General features: G+C 37.5%; 1 protein-coding gene across 4 annotated transcripts in view; it reads right to left on the bottom strand.

Annotated features, from left to right (window-relative positions):
* MARF1 (meiosis regulator and mRNA stability factor 1) overlaps positions 1–15,644 on the bottom strand; it is a 35,423-nt gene that overhangs the window by 9,312 nt on the left and 10,467 nt on the right. For 3 of the 4 annotated variants that reach the window (XM_037910323.2, XM_007058143.4, XM_027820611.3), the window contains exons 6-18: positions 15,184–15,301; positions 14,009–14,181; positions 11,017–11,451; positions 10,376–10,539; positions 10,124–10,285; positions 9,092–9,281; positions 8,229–8,407; positions 6,327–6,407; positions 5,727–5,963; positions 3,689–3,808; positions 3,060–3,235; positions 2,382–2,602; positions 1,015–1,157 (exon numbers count right to left, since the gene is read on the bottom strand). In XM_037910323.2, the coding sequence (XP_037766251.1) occupies positions 1,015–1,157; positions 2,382–2,602; positions 3,060–3,235; positions 3,689–3,808; positions 5,727–5,963; positions 6,327–6,407; positions 8,229–8,407; positions 9,092–9,281; positions 10,124–10,285; positions 10,376–10,539; positions 11,017–11,451; positions 14,009–14,181; positions 15,184–15,301 (2,399 nt within the window). Of the gene's footprint in view, positions 1–1,014; positions 1,158–2,381; positions 2,603–3,059; positions 3,236–3,688; positions 3,809–5,726; positions 5,964–6,326; positions 6,408–8,228; positions 8,408–9,091; positions 9,282–10,123; positions 10,540–11,016; positions 11,452–14,008; positions 14,182–15,183; positions 15,302–15,644 lie in introns of all 4 variants that reach the window. The other variant, XM_043523459.1, reaches the window with a different exon arrangement.

Below are 15,644 nucleotides of genomic sequence, written 5' to 3'. Positions count from 1 at the left end.
ACTGGTGCTTCAGATGTATGTGGAATAAAGAGTGAAGTTATGTATACCAACTACTGGGTGCCTCAGACTGACTTACATGATAAAAATGAGAATTTAAAGAACGTTACTTCACTAATTCAGAATTTTATACAGTAGCTTTGGAGTTAAAAAACAAACAAACCTTCCACAAGACAAACTAAAACAAGCAAACATGGCATATTTTCTTGTACTGCAAGAAGGCAGCAATTACCATATATAAAACTTCATGTGCTACAGTCTCCGGAAGGCATGTGCCAGCTGCTATCTCCTGACTTCACACTAGGGAAAGTAATGTGCTGAGATTGATTTAAAAAAGATTCTGCTAATCTAAGAATATCAGAGAGATAGAATGTTACTGGCAATGTGAAGACAGCACTAATTCCTTCTTGGATTTTTGCCCATTATTACTCCCCCAATCAATCAGATACCCTTGCTAGAGCTACTAAATTAGACTGGTTTGAAAAATGCTCAGGGCAATTCCCCTCTCCCCCCTCCTCTTTTTTTTCCTCCTCCTCCCTCTCTCCCACCCCCAACCCCTCGGTTGAAAGAAGACATTCTCCTTTTCCACAAAAAGAACCCCCCCACAAAATAGGACATACTTTCTTAAGCTAGTTTGCATTACAAGTATGCCACGCACTGGTGAATAAATGTAATGATTTAAGCGCATGCCTTAAGGAATAAGTTAACAAGATACAGTACCCCAATTTGAAGTAGCAGAATTTTAAGACAATTGAAAAATTAAGTGCTAAAGTAATGCTGCACTGCATTCCAGAAAGTTCCTATAGTAATAATGGACTATTTTCAATCGTTTCTAAAATCTGATAAATTCCACTTTCTGATAATCTAACATCACAGTGAAAAGGCAACAATGTAGTATCATGTCTCTGTATTAGAATTCTGAGTGCCAACCCCTCTTACACTACACTTTTAAAGAAAAGCAGGTGCAAATGTGGACAGCAGATGTCTTGATATTTGGCAAAGACAAAAACAACTTACCAGTGATAAGCCTGTAAGAATTCCCTCACAATAACTTGTTTACTGGCCTGGGATTTGAGAAGTTTCAATAAGTCTTGAGTGAAACGTTTTACTTGAGCCCTGTATGTTAGGGTTAACAAGCGTTTAGAGCCCATACCAAGAATCTAGAACATAAACAACAATAAATCTCTTATCAGCATAAAAGCCAAGCAGTGATTTCTCAGCACTGATCACTTGTGACCCCCTGCCACCCCCCACAGTAAATAATGTTATGAGCTATTTCGGTAAAAAGAAGAACAGACTGTGGTAAAAAATATCAAGTGCATGACTATGAAAGGCTCTCTTTCCATATACTTCTTCCATAACAAATCATGGATCATTAGGAAAGCACAACGAACACTTCCTCCAAGAGAACTGTCATACCCGCTGTACGGATGATTTAGCGGAGGTTGTTGTAAAATCCACAACACTATACTTCCTCTAAGACCAGCTAACGTTAACAAACACACTGCACTAAAAAGCTACACGTTTCCAAAAGACTGCATAGGATTCCGTGATCACTCAAAGGCAGTATTACTTCATAAAAATCAGGACTACTCAGTTTCAGACAGTCCCAACTAGTAATACTGACGCTCTGCTCTGTCTAAATGCAGGTCAGAGTATTATCCAAATAGCCAGCTAACCAAGGCAGCTGAAGAGAACACCACAAGCATGAAGACAAAAAGGACACTTCAAGATTAACTAAATAGCCTCAAGTTTGAGCTCCTTGAGTCTACCACTATATATTTAGCTTAGTAAAAAGAAGGTTTAGCAGTGACTTGATCACAGTTTACAAGTACCTACATGAATAACAAATATTTGATAATATGCTCTTCAATCTAGCTGACAAAGATATAACATGATGCAATGGCTAGAAGTTGGAATTACTTACTATATGCATTCAGACTGGAAATAAGGCTAAGTTTTTAAACGTGAGGGTAATTAACCTTTGGAACAATTTACCAAAGTTCTCCATCAGAGGCAAATTTTAAATCAAGGTTGGTTATTTTTCTAAAAATAGATTCTAGGAATTATTTTGGGGAAGTTCTATGGCTTCTGTTATACAAGAGGTCAGACTAGATGATCATAATGGTCCCTTGTGGCCTTGGAATCTGTGACAGTTAGATCTAAGAGAACTTTACATATATTTATAAGATCTGAACACACAATAATAGCTGTCATGGATATAATCTCAAAAATAAATGAACTGGTAAACAATTGAATCCTAGGTACAGCCATCTCCTTTGTAGAAATTCACAAGGTTGTTGAACAAATACACTCATGAACTCAGCTGATTCAAGCTGTGACTATATGTGTAAACAAAAGAAAGAACGTGACATTGAACTCACTTGTAATACATGCGGCACTGCTTCCAGTAACTCCATTAACTTGGAATACCCATAGTCAGACACACGACACTGCTTTGCAAAGTGATGATGATATGTTGGGATGAATTTACTGACAGGTATGATACAAGATGGTTGGCTTTTAAGCAGATCTATCACTTCTCTACTGAACTGAATAAGCTGTGGGTTACCTATGGGGCTCTTCGAACGTAAAAGCCAAGGATCTAGAAGGAGAAAACTTTTTTTAGAATGAGGTGTTCATTTCAGACAGACGACATGTTACTAAGAGTTTATTAATACTATTCCTCCACAAATGAGGGAATATCTAAATATTGTAGTGTAAATGTTAGTGTAGTGTAAATGTTAATATACACTGAAATAATATACACTAATATACACTGAAAACTCAACTTAAATACTCAAATTTTCTGTTAAAACCTTTGATAAGGGATCAATTTACTGTATGCAACTAATATGAGCACCTTTTTATTCAACAGAACTTTTCTTTCAGACATACTTTAAAAAACAGAATTTTTTTAAAAAAAGTTATGGAGACTGAATAAAAAGGATATTAGTGCTAAATAATTTAACCACTATTAAAAATCACAGTGAAACAGAGTCTGCCCTTTACTACTGGCTACCCAGTTGCAGACAAAAAGCCAGATAAAAAGTGATATCTACCTGTAGTTGGCGGGGGTGGTTTGTTGTGTATCCACTTAACAACTTTAATGCTGTTTTGGGCAGTGGCAATATTAACTCCAGGAACACAGGTGATGAGATGCTCCAAGGGAACACCTCCCTGGCCTTCCTGCACCATTTCTAGATCACTGAACTCTGACATATAACAATCAGGAAAGCTTTAAAAAAACAATTGGTAAGAACAAAAAAATTATAATTACTAAAATAGTATGAACAACATACCATAACCAATAACCCCATCCACAAACACAAATAATATAAAGGATACACTTCTTGCACAAAGAACTTTTTAGACATCCTATTAACAAAATTTTTCTGTGAATATTTCATAACCAAGACACAGATTAGATTTTGTATGCCTTTAAAAAAATAAACAAAAAAACCCAAAACCAAAACACCTTATTGGAAACATTCTTTTAATCCACAATAAAGTAGTCTTTGTTCAACTGCTCCCAGAATTTTTGATAAACGAAGCTGAAGTATCCAAAACTCAGTTACCTGAGAGAAACAGCACTTCAGCATGTTCATAAAAGTTTAATTAAAAAAAGAGGAGATAAAATCCTTACCATATCTATTCGTACATTGAAAGAAACACAGTTAAGCTTGTTTACCTCAGTAAAGGCACAGTGCCCTCATGGGTCTGCAGCAGACTATGCACTTGTGGTGCAAATGTCTTCAAAGACAAAATCACAAATGGAATTTTGTAGGAGTCTGGATCAAATTCATGTTCACTGTAATGACGAGAGAAGTACTTTACTATATTTACATCATGCTCAAATTGAAGAAAAGCGTATATAGGTACAAAACTGGTGCTAGTTGGAGAGAAGGTTGAGAAAAAGCTAGAGCATGGGGGTTTTCATACTTTTTACAGTATAAACTATGTTAGTCTCATGGACTACCTCCCTTCCCATTCACATAATATTTATAGGTCAACTACAGCAATTGCTTAAATGAAGAAGTAACATTAGATACTCCTGGGGGGATTTTGCTCCACTGCGTATGTGCAGAATTCATGTCCACTGCAGATTTTTTTTTTAAACTATGCAGAAAATACATTCTGCTGGTGAGGTGCTGCAGTTATGCCTTTCACCCACCAGAGGCTGCTGTGATACCAGAACGGAGGGCAGCTGGCTCACCTGCATAGTGAGCAGCTGATGGGGGGGAGGAGAGGCTGCATTCCTCTCAGCCCCTTGCCCCGGGGGCCAGGTGAAGAGGCACAGGATTGGGGGGGGAGTGAGAGAACAGACACAGCAGGGAACATGGGATTGCTGGGGAGTCTCACAGACTGGGGTTCAGAAGGGCTAGCGGGTGGGGAGAGACAGATTAGGGCGGGGCTCAATGGGAGTGAGGGTGCAGGGACAAATGGAGACTGGGTAGATGTGCCTGACTGAATGGGAGAGGCAAGGGGTTAGCCAGGGTCTGCATTGGAGAGGCTCCCAAACTCCCTAACAATTCCCCCGCCCCCCCCAAAAACCCAAACAAACAAAAAAAAACCCACCCTGTTCCATACTTCTCCCACCCACACCCAACAACCCTCCAGGTTCGCTCCCAGGCTTCTTCCCAGCAATTACTTCCCTCTCTCTCAGCTCTTCTATTACCCCTGACTCCCCAAGCACTGCTTCTGAGGGGTGCAGGAAATACATTTCTGTATTGTAGTTTAAATGAATTATTACTCAGTTATGTATTAATTTGCCTAGTCAGGAATCTATTTGTCAAAAAAAATTTCCATTTTTTGTTGTCTGTATTGTTAGACATACTTGTTGACAGGTATTTTGAAATACATTACCAAAATAAATGAAACTGATGTGATTATATATTGTTATTTTGACAAATAAAATATGCAGAATTTTGCCAATTTCAAAATACTGTATGTAGCTTTTAAACATTTTTTGGCACAGAATTCACCCAGGAGTCATTAGGAAGACATTTCATGTACTTTTACTGAAGCTGTTGTACTGTGACTTAGCAGCTGGATACAACTAGGAGAGCCAACACCATGTAACCAGTCAGCTATCTGCACACTACCAGCGAGTGCTCTGTTACCAACTTTGATTGTTGACAACTAATCCTATAAATTGCACAATTTGGCACTGAAATTTGCTCAAAGTTTAACTTTGAGATAACAGTGAAGTTTTCAGGTCACAATGGGCTGCCAACTGACTAAAGATATTTGGAGAGTAAAGTAAGTGGAATTATTAAAGACTTCACAATTATATAGTCACAGTGAAAAATTAAGCAATTCTTCTTAACCGCTATAAAAAAAAAAAATTCCCCTCTAACCAACAATGGGATTAAGGTGTGCATTTCAGTCTCAACATAACAAGCATATTTTATCCTCAGTAATTAGGCTGCAATGCATAAACATCACATCCTCAAACAGATGATACAACTAAACCATGATACTAACTTTGATTTGAAGATGGATGTTGTACCATCTCTGCTCTTTTGTTGATCAGGCCTTAGGATCAGACACTTCAACTTTTAATATGTAACAGTGATTAAAACTGCTATAAGATATACATCTCAAAAGATGGTTCACATTTTTTTTTTAAAAAAAGGTACAACTTTAGTATAAGGACAAATCAATTTGATAAACCATCTTTTTTCTGTTAACCCCCTCCCCCCCCAAAACTTTCATACGCAGCCTACCTAAAGTCTTTATTCAGACAATGCTGCTTACAAATGGGCTCATGATATTCCAGTTCTTCAAATATTATAGGACTGCAATTTGCTGATGAGCCATCGTGAGACTGTGACGATCCTAAAGGACTCTGCCGGGCCTGGCTGCTGGGTAAGAGACACACCAAACGTCCATTTCCTTGGTCACGGATTGCCACAGTATCCGTTAATTTATACAGGTCTGATGCTATTAACTTGTGTCCAAATCTAAAATGAAAAGATTTAAGTGTACTTTATTCATAAAAATAAACATTCAACATACAAAACTAGAACAAATGTTCAATTACAGAATGCAATAATGAACCACAGTGTAAGAAATAATTCACAAGTAGATTATAAGCTACTCAAAATTAACCAATAGGCTAATTTAAAATCACAAGTTTCCATCTTGGAAGAAGCCAAACTAAAGAGATTTTAAAAAACTAGTTATGGGAGCCCAGTTAAAAATATTTGTGCAATAGACTGTGTACACAGAGGCTGATAGAGGAACAAAAAGTTATTTACTGTACAAGACAGGAATTATGAATTTCTGAAAAGAGTAATTTAAAACAAGTGCAATTTAGAACCTACTTTTTTTCATATATTTCTGTGAACTTGAATATAGGCAGACAACAAGCAGGAGCATCCTGAAGAATGGACATTGTTTCTGAGCTGCAAATATAATTTTGAAGTGTTAGAAAAGTTTAAGATATTTATTGATATTTAAATTATTTATGTAACCTCTAGTAGCATTCAAATATTCAGTTTCTTCACTTATAGACATAAGGAATTCTTTCATTGCTAAATCACTTAATTCTAATTAAGTCAATCGTATTAAAATGGCATAAGTGAGAGGACGCCTTTAGTTTAAACCCCTCACATGTAAAAATGAATATTGAACACTAGAACTCTTCAGTCTACTATGATCTCAAATCAAGAAAAAGTATTTAAACGAGCAGAACCCACTGGCATTCTTGACAGCTGAAAATGATGGAACACAACTTAGAGGCAGGAATTAGGATGCACTTAAATTACATCTGTGAATAATACGTTTGGATATTAGGCATAAGGATATTGTGGTACAAATTCTGTTATATCCAGGCAACGCTATGGAGGTCAAACGCACTTCAGAGAAGGATATAACTACAAGTATTAGACTCCTGCCCTCTAGTTCCATCATCTAGGAGACTTTTCTAAAGGAGTTATCGAAAATCTTGCATGTAAGGTAAGCAGCAGATATTTATGCAAAGTAATACTAAGTCTACATCATTAAAAGGTATCAATTTGGATTAAATCTTGACCATATTAAGAGATGGCTTGGCCAGGAAGAAACTAAGGATAGGACAATGGAATAATGAGAATTAATAAAATGGTCAACTATATGTGATAACAAAAACTAGTTTGCTAGAAAAATCAACCCTCTCCCCAAAAATTTCAAGGAATAATGAGCACCATTTTTCCTTAAACCAAAGCTTTGTGTGTGTGACAAAATAAATATTTTCCCTTCCAATGATTTCTTTCAGCATAAAAAGTATATGATGCAAGACTGAAGAAGTATACTTCCTCTTCTATTAGAATCCTCTCAACCTTCTAGGTCTATAATCTTCCATAAATAAAATGAAGGGCTGTATCTTAAAGAGCAAAGACACAAAAAACCCACAACAAAACCATATTCAGGTGTTTGTTTCTTAGACATGTGAACTCAGTCACACAATTAAATGCGGTGGAAGAGAAGACTCTCCTCATACAACTTTTCCTTGAAAAAAAGAGTTTTTGGCATCTTTATTCTTTGCTAAAGAAAAAGGAGTACTTGTGGCACCTTAGAGACTAACAAATTTATTTTGCTACAGCTCACTTCACGAAAGCTTTTGCTCAAATAAATGTTAGTCTCTAAGGTGCCACAAGTACTCCTTTTCTTTTGCGAATACAGACTAACACAGCTGCGACTCTGAAACCTGTCATCATTCTTTGCAGTAAATCTGAGTTGTATACAAGTATAAAACCTAGGTTTACTGATAGTCAAAAAAGTTAAATGACTGAAAAGGATTTGTGAGATTTAACGTCAATTGCCTACACTAACTGAATAAGCATATCCGAAAGTTTCTGAATACCATTTACTTTAAGAAGTGAACATAATTAACTTTTCTCTGTGACTTGGGTGATAAAGGTGCAGCTAAGGAAGTGATCCCAGGAGAAGGATGAGATCCCAGGAGAAGGATGCCTCTACATGAAGATCTGGTACCTTCAGACTTCATTTGGAGTTTCTAGACTGCTTAAATTTAGGTAGTGTTGACCCACATAATACAATAAGACAGACTTTTTTCATCTTATCTAAATGTTACATCTGCTAATGAACTGTAATCAGCTGGCACAAGCTATGTTTTGCTTATATTGTTTCCACTTTTCTTTCACTTCGTATTTTTAGTTTGACAGCTACAGGAACAATCCTTAGCCAGTAGACATAATCTAACAATTATCTAGGCTGCTTTTTACCTAAGCTGAGACAGAGATTTATTAGCAGCTCCTGTAGCTAGGGAGACCTGGATCCTTTTGCTGCCAATTTTGTATCTGTGAAGGTTGTTGACAGCACTGATTGCTTCTTGTAGATTTTCCATTTGAACTATAGCCTTCAACTGATAATCCGTATGAGGACTGAGCTCCACACTCTTTACCTGAAAGAAAAAAATGAACATACAAATTCATCACAAAAGATTAACCTGAGTCAATTGTCATCTTTAGATATAGAAAAGTAGACTCGAGAAGTGTCAAATTATTTTATGTAACTACCATAGCTTCTTTTAAAGATGTTATTAAGTGGAAGTCACAGAAATGGCCTCTCCCTGAAGTTTTATTTTCTAGAATTGACAGTGAAGTAACATCTACCTTTTATTTCGAGTCATTTTTATAGTGATTCAAAATTTCACCTCAATATTTAGACTGTATATTTTAAAATTTTGAAGCGGACATGAGGAACCAAAGTTTTCAGGGTTTTTTTAAATTTATTTATTTAAATTAATGCTTTGAGCTATCTAAACACATGGGATAGCTCAAAGCATTAATTTAACTCTTCCAGTGACCCTGGATGTACATTTTCAAAATTCTATTCTCCCAATGAAGCAAAAGCATGAGCTCCATTTAGAGTTTTACATACAAACCCTTTAGTGCGCAGACCTATAAAACTATACACAAAAGAAGGAGTTAAGGTAAGATATATTATGGCATGGTAACAGGAAATACCAAGTTCTGAGTGCCAATATTTTAAGGTATCATTAGATAGCTGTATTCTGTACCTCAAAAGTAGGGCACACAGGCTTGTGGAAAGGGAAAACAGAACTCAAAGGGATTTTATCCTTTACCTTGCCATATCTAGAGAAGATTTCTTGCAGAATTTGCTGCAGGTCCTTTCTGGACAATCTGTAGTCTATATTGCTGATCTGAATATCTGCACCATTTGCAAAGGGATCGGGACAGTCTGTACCACTGGTGTGATTTACCATATTAAAGGCAAGTGGAGATGATCTGTTTGAGAGGCTTGGAGACATACTCCTAATTAAAACAAAGACATTTTAGTATTATTCAATAAATATGATAATTATACAATTGTCTCTGTTGATATATGTATGTTAAAAGTGCAAATAAAAAAATTCTAAGCATGGGTTAAGTAAATAAATTTGCAAATCTCAATGCATTTTGGTTTTGGTACATATGCATTTAGTTTACATGGCTAAACACAGATGCTGAAAACTTGCTGGAAACAGGGAAAGGATTAGAATCTCAAAGACAATCCTGGAAAAAACTCTAAAATCTGTCTCAAGACTGATCAACATGGACAGCATAAGGTTTGGGGTTGGATACAAATTTTTGTCCATAAAATGTATTTTCTACTGTGTGTTGAGTGAGTCACACTTGTTCAAACAATTTATCAGTAGCAAAGGACCAGAGTTTCAAAGATATTTAGGTGTCTGTGAGGATGCTGAAAATCCCACGAGGCACCTAAATACTTTTGCAAGTTCAGGCTCCAAATGTTTAAGAAATTGAATGCTTCTGAAATTCTGTGAACTCTGCCACACACATACACCCCACCTGCCCAAGGAGATAAGGATTACAGGGAACAGCTGACGCAAAATAAGTTTAATTAAGAAGGTAGTCTCTCCAGTCTTGTTTTTAAATTCAGTCCTGTTAGCTGCTACCACAGTATTACCAGATTAGCATCCTTATCTAAGGCTGAGCAATGCCACACATGTAAATGTTAAACAGAAATATCTCTTGTACTCAAGTCCACATACTGATATATGAAACCGTTTACTTATACATTGGAAATAGCCTAACACCAACCCCAGACTCCATCTCCCAGATAGGAGATGATGCTACATCATACGGATACTTACCGGGATGACCAACAGCTCTGAGACATGAGCAGAGGACTGAGCTGTCTTGATGCTGTCAGTTTACTGAAAGCAGATGGGTAGCTGACCTGGAATACAACTGCATCTTTATCTGTTTTCTCTATAGGAGAGTTGGTAATGCTTCTAGAAGCGGGCATGTCTTTTCTGTTAAAAAAAATAATAATCATCATCATCGAATAGCTCAATTTTACTACATGAATTAACTTTAAAAACATAATTTTTTCCTTAACATACTTCTGACTGCATTTATAGGTCAATTCTCCTATTCCTGTGTTTTTGGTTGCCAAGCACACAAGATTTGTTGCATTAGAGTTTTGTGGAGAAAGAGTTTGCTCTCTTAACTGGTCTTGCTGGTTTTCAATTTTTATGATGGTCTTTGATTCAAGGCGGCACAGCTCCTTAAAATGAGTAAAACACAAAGGTAGATCAGCCACTAAAAAGTTACTACTCCTTTTCTTCATAAATCTTCCATCTTTATTAAATGTAAAGTAAAATTAAACTCAAGGCATGACTTCCTAGAAGGAGCCAGGTGCATTATGTTTTTTAGAAATAAGCTAGGAAGAACAGTATATTGAGGTACAGATTTTCACTGCAATTTCTATTAAGTTCTGTGCACACTTATAGAGGACACATATAGGAGGACAAGAACCAGACTTGGATCCCTGGTTAGTAAAAGTTGTTAGCACTCAGACCTGGATATGGATGTGAGGAGAAGGCAGAAAGTGAAACTCTATACTCCTTTTGAGAAAGCACCGCCCATCTTCCTCCACTGATTAAAGTCATGCTAGCACAGGAAGGTAAAGATAAAAGGAGGGGAATGGGGCAAATCTGGAAACATGAGCAGAACACAGCAGGACAGAGAAGAATGGTGGTACCTGTAATGTTTTAACATTTGTGGGTTTTGTAGCAGATCCATGTGTCTGCAATCCCTTTCCCACAGTGGTTTTAGCATTGGAAGACTGATCATTTGAATCTTTGCTGAGGAGGCACAGTTTTGGGTTCTTGTTCACTTTTTTTGGAGACTTCGCCTTTTCAGCTCCAACAGAGTTTGAATTTTTTGTTTCATTGAGTTCCTTGTTTTTGGGGGTAAAAGACACAATAATCCTGTTGCCAAACACATCTTCATTTTCCATTCGCTTATGAGCACGTTCAGCACTTTCTTGGTTTGAAAAGCGGAGAATTGCACTGCTGCCAGAAATGCTCATCACCTTCCCTCCACAGTTATCTGATAAACGCCTGAGTCTGTTGCTGACACTTTTGCTGTCTCTGTTTGTTGGCAGGTTGTAAACATATAACAGTGTATGGCATGACTGTTGGGAAAAAAAAACAAAACAGATTTTTTTGGTTAAGCAGGTCATGTAAGGACTTTGTCATGTAAGAACTGAAATATTTAATAAACCAAGATCTAAAATATCAGATACTACTTTTTAGGTTATTTTCTACTGTTCCAAAATTCAATCATAGAAGTAATACGACCAAAGAGAAAGGATTAGTTATTCAAGATTTAACTCAGTTGGGAGATCCAGGTTCAAGAAGTCTCAAGCCTTCAACTCCTATATAATTGAAGGATAGGAGAAGAAGCAGCTATTAAGACTCATACTGGTTGATTAGTACAGTACGAATCGTCAATCACTGCCCTGGAACAGTGGTTCTCATCCTTTGTGTTTGCAACCCAAATATCGGTGAAAAGTCTCATGACGCATCATAACATAGAGGCATTTCTGAAGGCACAGGATTACGGAATTTGCATCATGGAAAGAAACACTGGAAGGGTTTGGGTGCTGCAGAACAAAGTAGTGTACCAGGGCACAGATATCAGGGCTGGAGGAGTACTGGCTACCAGGTGGGTGGGGTTTTGCTTCTCTTCTCTGCTGTTCTGCCCACTCTGAAGCCTGTGGAGTCAGCTCCACAGGTACTGGGTTTGTGGATAGGAGGGGAGCAGTAGCAGCAGGAGGCATTCCCTCCATGCCCTGCTCTCACTGGGTCCTAGCAGCCAAGAGATTTTGACCCCCTCTCCAAACTGTAGGCTGTGAACCAATTAGTGCCCAATCACAATCCACCTGAGGATCACACTATGGGTTGAGCAACATTGCCTCAGAGGATTTTATACTGTACTGTGCACTTGCCACAAGACAACCCCCAGGACATGGTGTTACAGGTATTCTTTCCCTGTGCTGGCTTCACCCAGCATTGGCCCCAATACAATCAGCCAGCCCTTTTCTATCTGGCCTGCTGGGCATCAATATGTCTCTGCCTGCTCCTGGCCCTTCTAGGTACCGAAGGACCAACTCTCACTAGTTCTGCATGCAGCTGATCATGGGAAGCCTCTCTAGACATCCAGTGAAACTCTGAACTTGCAGCTCTTGCCTTCCAGTAGGGCACCTTCTTATAGTTGGGTGTGCCAAGACAGTGGGGCCTCTGGCAGAGGTCAGCAAATGCCTGATACACCCCATCACAGAATAGCAGTCATCCCATTAGCTGGAGCATTCAGAAAATTATGGGTACTGCAATGATAGAAAGAGGAGAGAATGGAAGAAATAGCAATCACAGAATTGAGGAACAGGTATAAAAAAGTTGAGATAAATACAGAGGGATGTTTTGGAATGAAATTGGGAATTGCTGCTTCAATACCACAAGATTACCCATAGTGGTAAAATCCTACTCAAGAAGCGCAAATATGCAAAACTAAGAAAATAACTGCTTTCCCACCCATTCTCAGATGATACCTTCACCCTTCTTAAGATCTGAGTGACTCAGGAAACAGACACTTGTATGTATGTAGCTACATTTAGAAACTTATGGAAGAGCTGGTGGTTAAACTGTGGTGGAAAAACAGTCCAAACCTGCACAGCTCCTTCCATGCCAGGTCATCTAATGAGTTCAGCCTCCACTGCCATCAGCCTTATTACAATGTCACTATACCTAGCCCAGCAGATGGAGGATGAGGCCAACAGGCTGCTCACTGAACATGTTACAAATAAAGAGCTGGGTGGATAAGAAAAACGAGACATCTATCATCGTTTTCTAGATCAGTACTCCTTTCCAGCAGGAATACTTTAAAACTAATTTTAACTCTTTCATGAGTGTTTCATAACCCTTCCAAGTGAGACTGGAAGGATGAAATTGCACTGCAAAGGGGCTGATTTTGAAGGGGAAAGAAGAGAGGGGAGAATTCTCAAAGGAAGAACCATCCAGCCTAACTTGAAAGAATTTTCACCAAACATACCAGCCATGATGTGAACCAGATCATCAGCTTTCCTGATGTTAAAGAGATTCTTTAATTTATATGAAATCTTCCCTTAAAGGGGCCTTTTCTTTAAGATAGTGACATCACATTCACGAGGTAGAAAAATCAAGGCAGCCTAGAGTAAATAAGTTGTTACGGCACATTTCTTATCTTTTGTTTACACCCCAAAAGCACAGAAAGACTGTCTTAAAATACAAGTGCATTCCGACACAGCTTGCTTTTAGCACTGAAAGAGAAAGAGTGTTTGAGTTTAACAAATGTCTGAGTTTAACAAACTTTTATACAAAATGCACATTTCATTAGGTAAACAATGAGGATTTTAACCGGATTGCTACTTTTTTCTGCTTTTATTGTTTCATTTTAATAAATCTTAAGCTTTAGATAAGTCATCGATAAAAATAGATATTGGTCATTTAATGATTAGGGATTAGTGCTCAGGTATTCAGTTGAAATTAAGATCAATTCCAAAAAGTTACAGCCTTGTGAGAAATAGCAATTCTGCTGAGAAGTGTCCTGATATTCACTTACTTCTCCCACAATCAGGGAAATAAAGGTCAATATCTACTTCATATTTTCTACAATGTATACGACAACAACAACAACAACAAAAAGTCACTTACTGGCATTTTCAATGGTAACCTTGGTGGCAAGTCTGAAATAAATTCTTCAAATCTGATAAGCTCATGAGCATGATGCAAGAGTGCTTCAGAAGCTTGGTTCTTATGTACCAAGATTATCTGGAAACCATGCCGGTGTCTCAGGTCACTGAGTTCCAAAGCAAAGTTTACATCAGCTGAAACAGATATACACCCCCCCCCCCCCGGCAAATATTAGTGGTTAAAAAGACTACTTTAAAAAGCTCTGTCACCAAAACATCAACAAAAAAACCTTCCAGGGAAAGAATAGCAATGGCAATAAACATTCATGGCAGAGATTTAACCAGCAGTTAGTATTTAAGAAATTTAGGAATCAAGGTTTTATTTTCAAATAGTAGCATTAAAAATTTAATCAGGAGGAGTTAAACTGGTACTGTATGTTTCTGTAACATTTGTTTTTGCTTAAAATGGAATATTATAGCCTTAAGTGAAACCCAATGCAGTACATATCACACAGTTCATTAAATACTTGTGACTGTAAATTTAAGTGTGTATATTGTATTATTCTCCTGTAATAGTGAAGCATTAAACATACCTGCATTCATTATGCTCAAAGTTTAGAGAAAAGGAGTACTTGTGGCACCTTAGAGACTAACCAATTTATTTGAGCATAAGCTTTCGTGAGCTCACTCTGTAGCTCACGAAAGCTTATGCTCAAATAAATTGGTTAGTCTCTGAAGGTGCCACAAGTACTCCTTTTCTTTTTGCGAATACAGACTAACACGGCTGCTACTCTGAAAGTTTAGAGAGTTTTCATAGAGACAAGTACTCAATATAATAAAATTTATCTGAAGTTGGCACTTAAGCCTCCTACTAGCTGACACCATTATTATTAAGAGCAGTCTATGATAGTCAATGTGATGTGGCAAATAAGTTTCCATCCTGGTTTAACAGAAGCACTAAACAGTAATATTCATTTTCTCATAGTTAAGTTTACTGTTCTATCAGAATCACTGGAACTCATCATGAATTCTCACTTGAGCACTTTGCTTAAAATAGCATGGATTCTAAACAACTTGGGGGAAAGAACACTCAGTGTAATGTCTGAAAGTTTGACTGGAAATTCTCAACAAGATTCTGTTCCCTACATCTTACATAAAACCTTTCACTGTGTTCTTCAATGTGATTAATATTCTTACTTGATACAAGGACCACAGTAGCAGGTGCAGTGTGTGTATCAGCAAACCTTCTAAGACTCTGTCTGAGCTTGTCATCAGCTGCATTCTTTGCTGTGGCATTGATGTGAGCAACAGTCACCTGCAGAATTAAAGGAAGATGCCTTAAGGAAAGAACTGAATGTGAAGACTGCATTAACTGGTAACAAATCTGACAGGTTTTTTAAAGACACATAATACGGATTAGCCACTGAAAAAAACTGCATAGTTCCATGTATTTTAAGGAGTTAATGCACATTGTATAGATAATGATATAGGAGTATACAGTATACAAAAGATATGAACTAGAACAAAGGTTTCCTGGGAGAAAAAAAAGTTAGAGAAGTTATAAGAACTTCAGAGTGGTTAAAAATTCCTAAGAGATTCCTGTTGAAATAAGCAGACCTAACTAGTTTACCTTGGCGCATCTAACTCTGCCTTTAAAG

Source organism: Chelonia mydas, chromosome 10 (assembly GCF_015237465.2).
Source record: "Chelonia mydas isolate rCheMyd1 chromosome 10, rCheMyd1.pri.v2, whole genome shotgun sequence".
NCBI lineage: Eukaryota > Metazoa > Chordata > Testudines > Cheloniidae > Chelonia > Chelonia mydas.
Note: the sequence above shows the minus strand (reverse complement) of the source record. Positions and strands in the feature narration are given on the sequence as shown.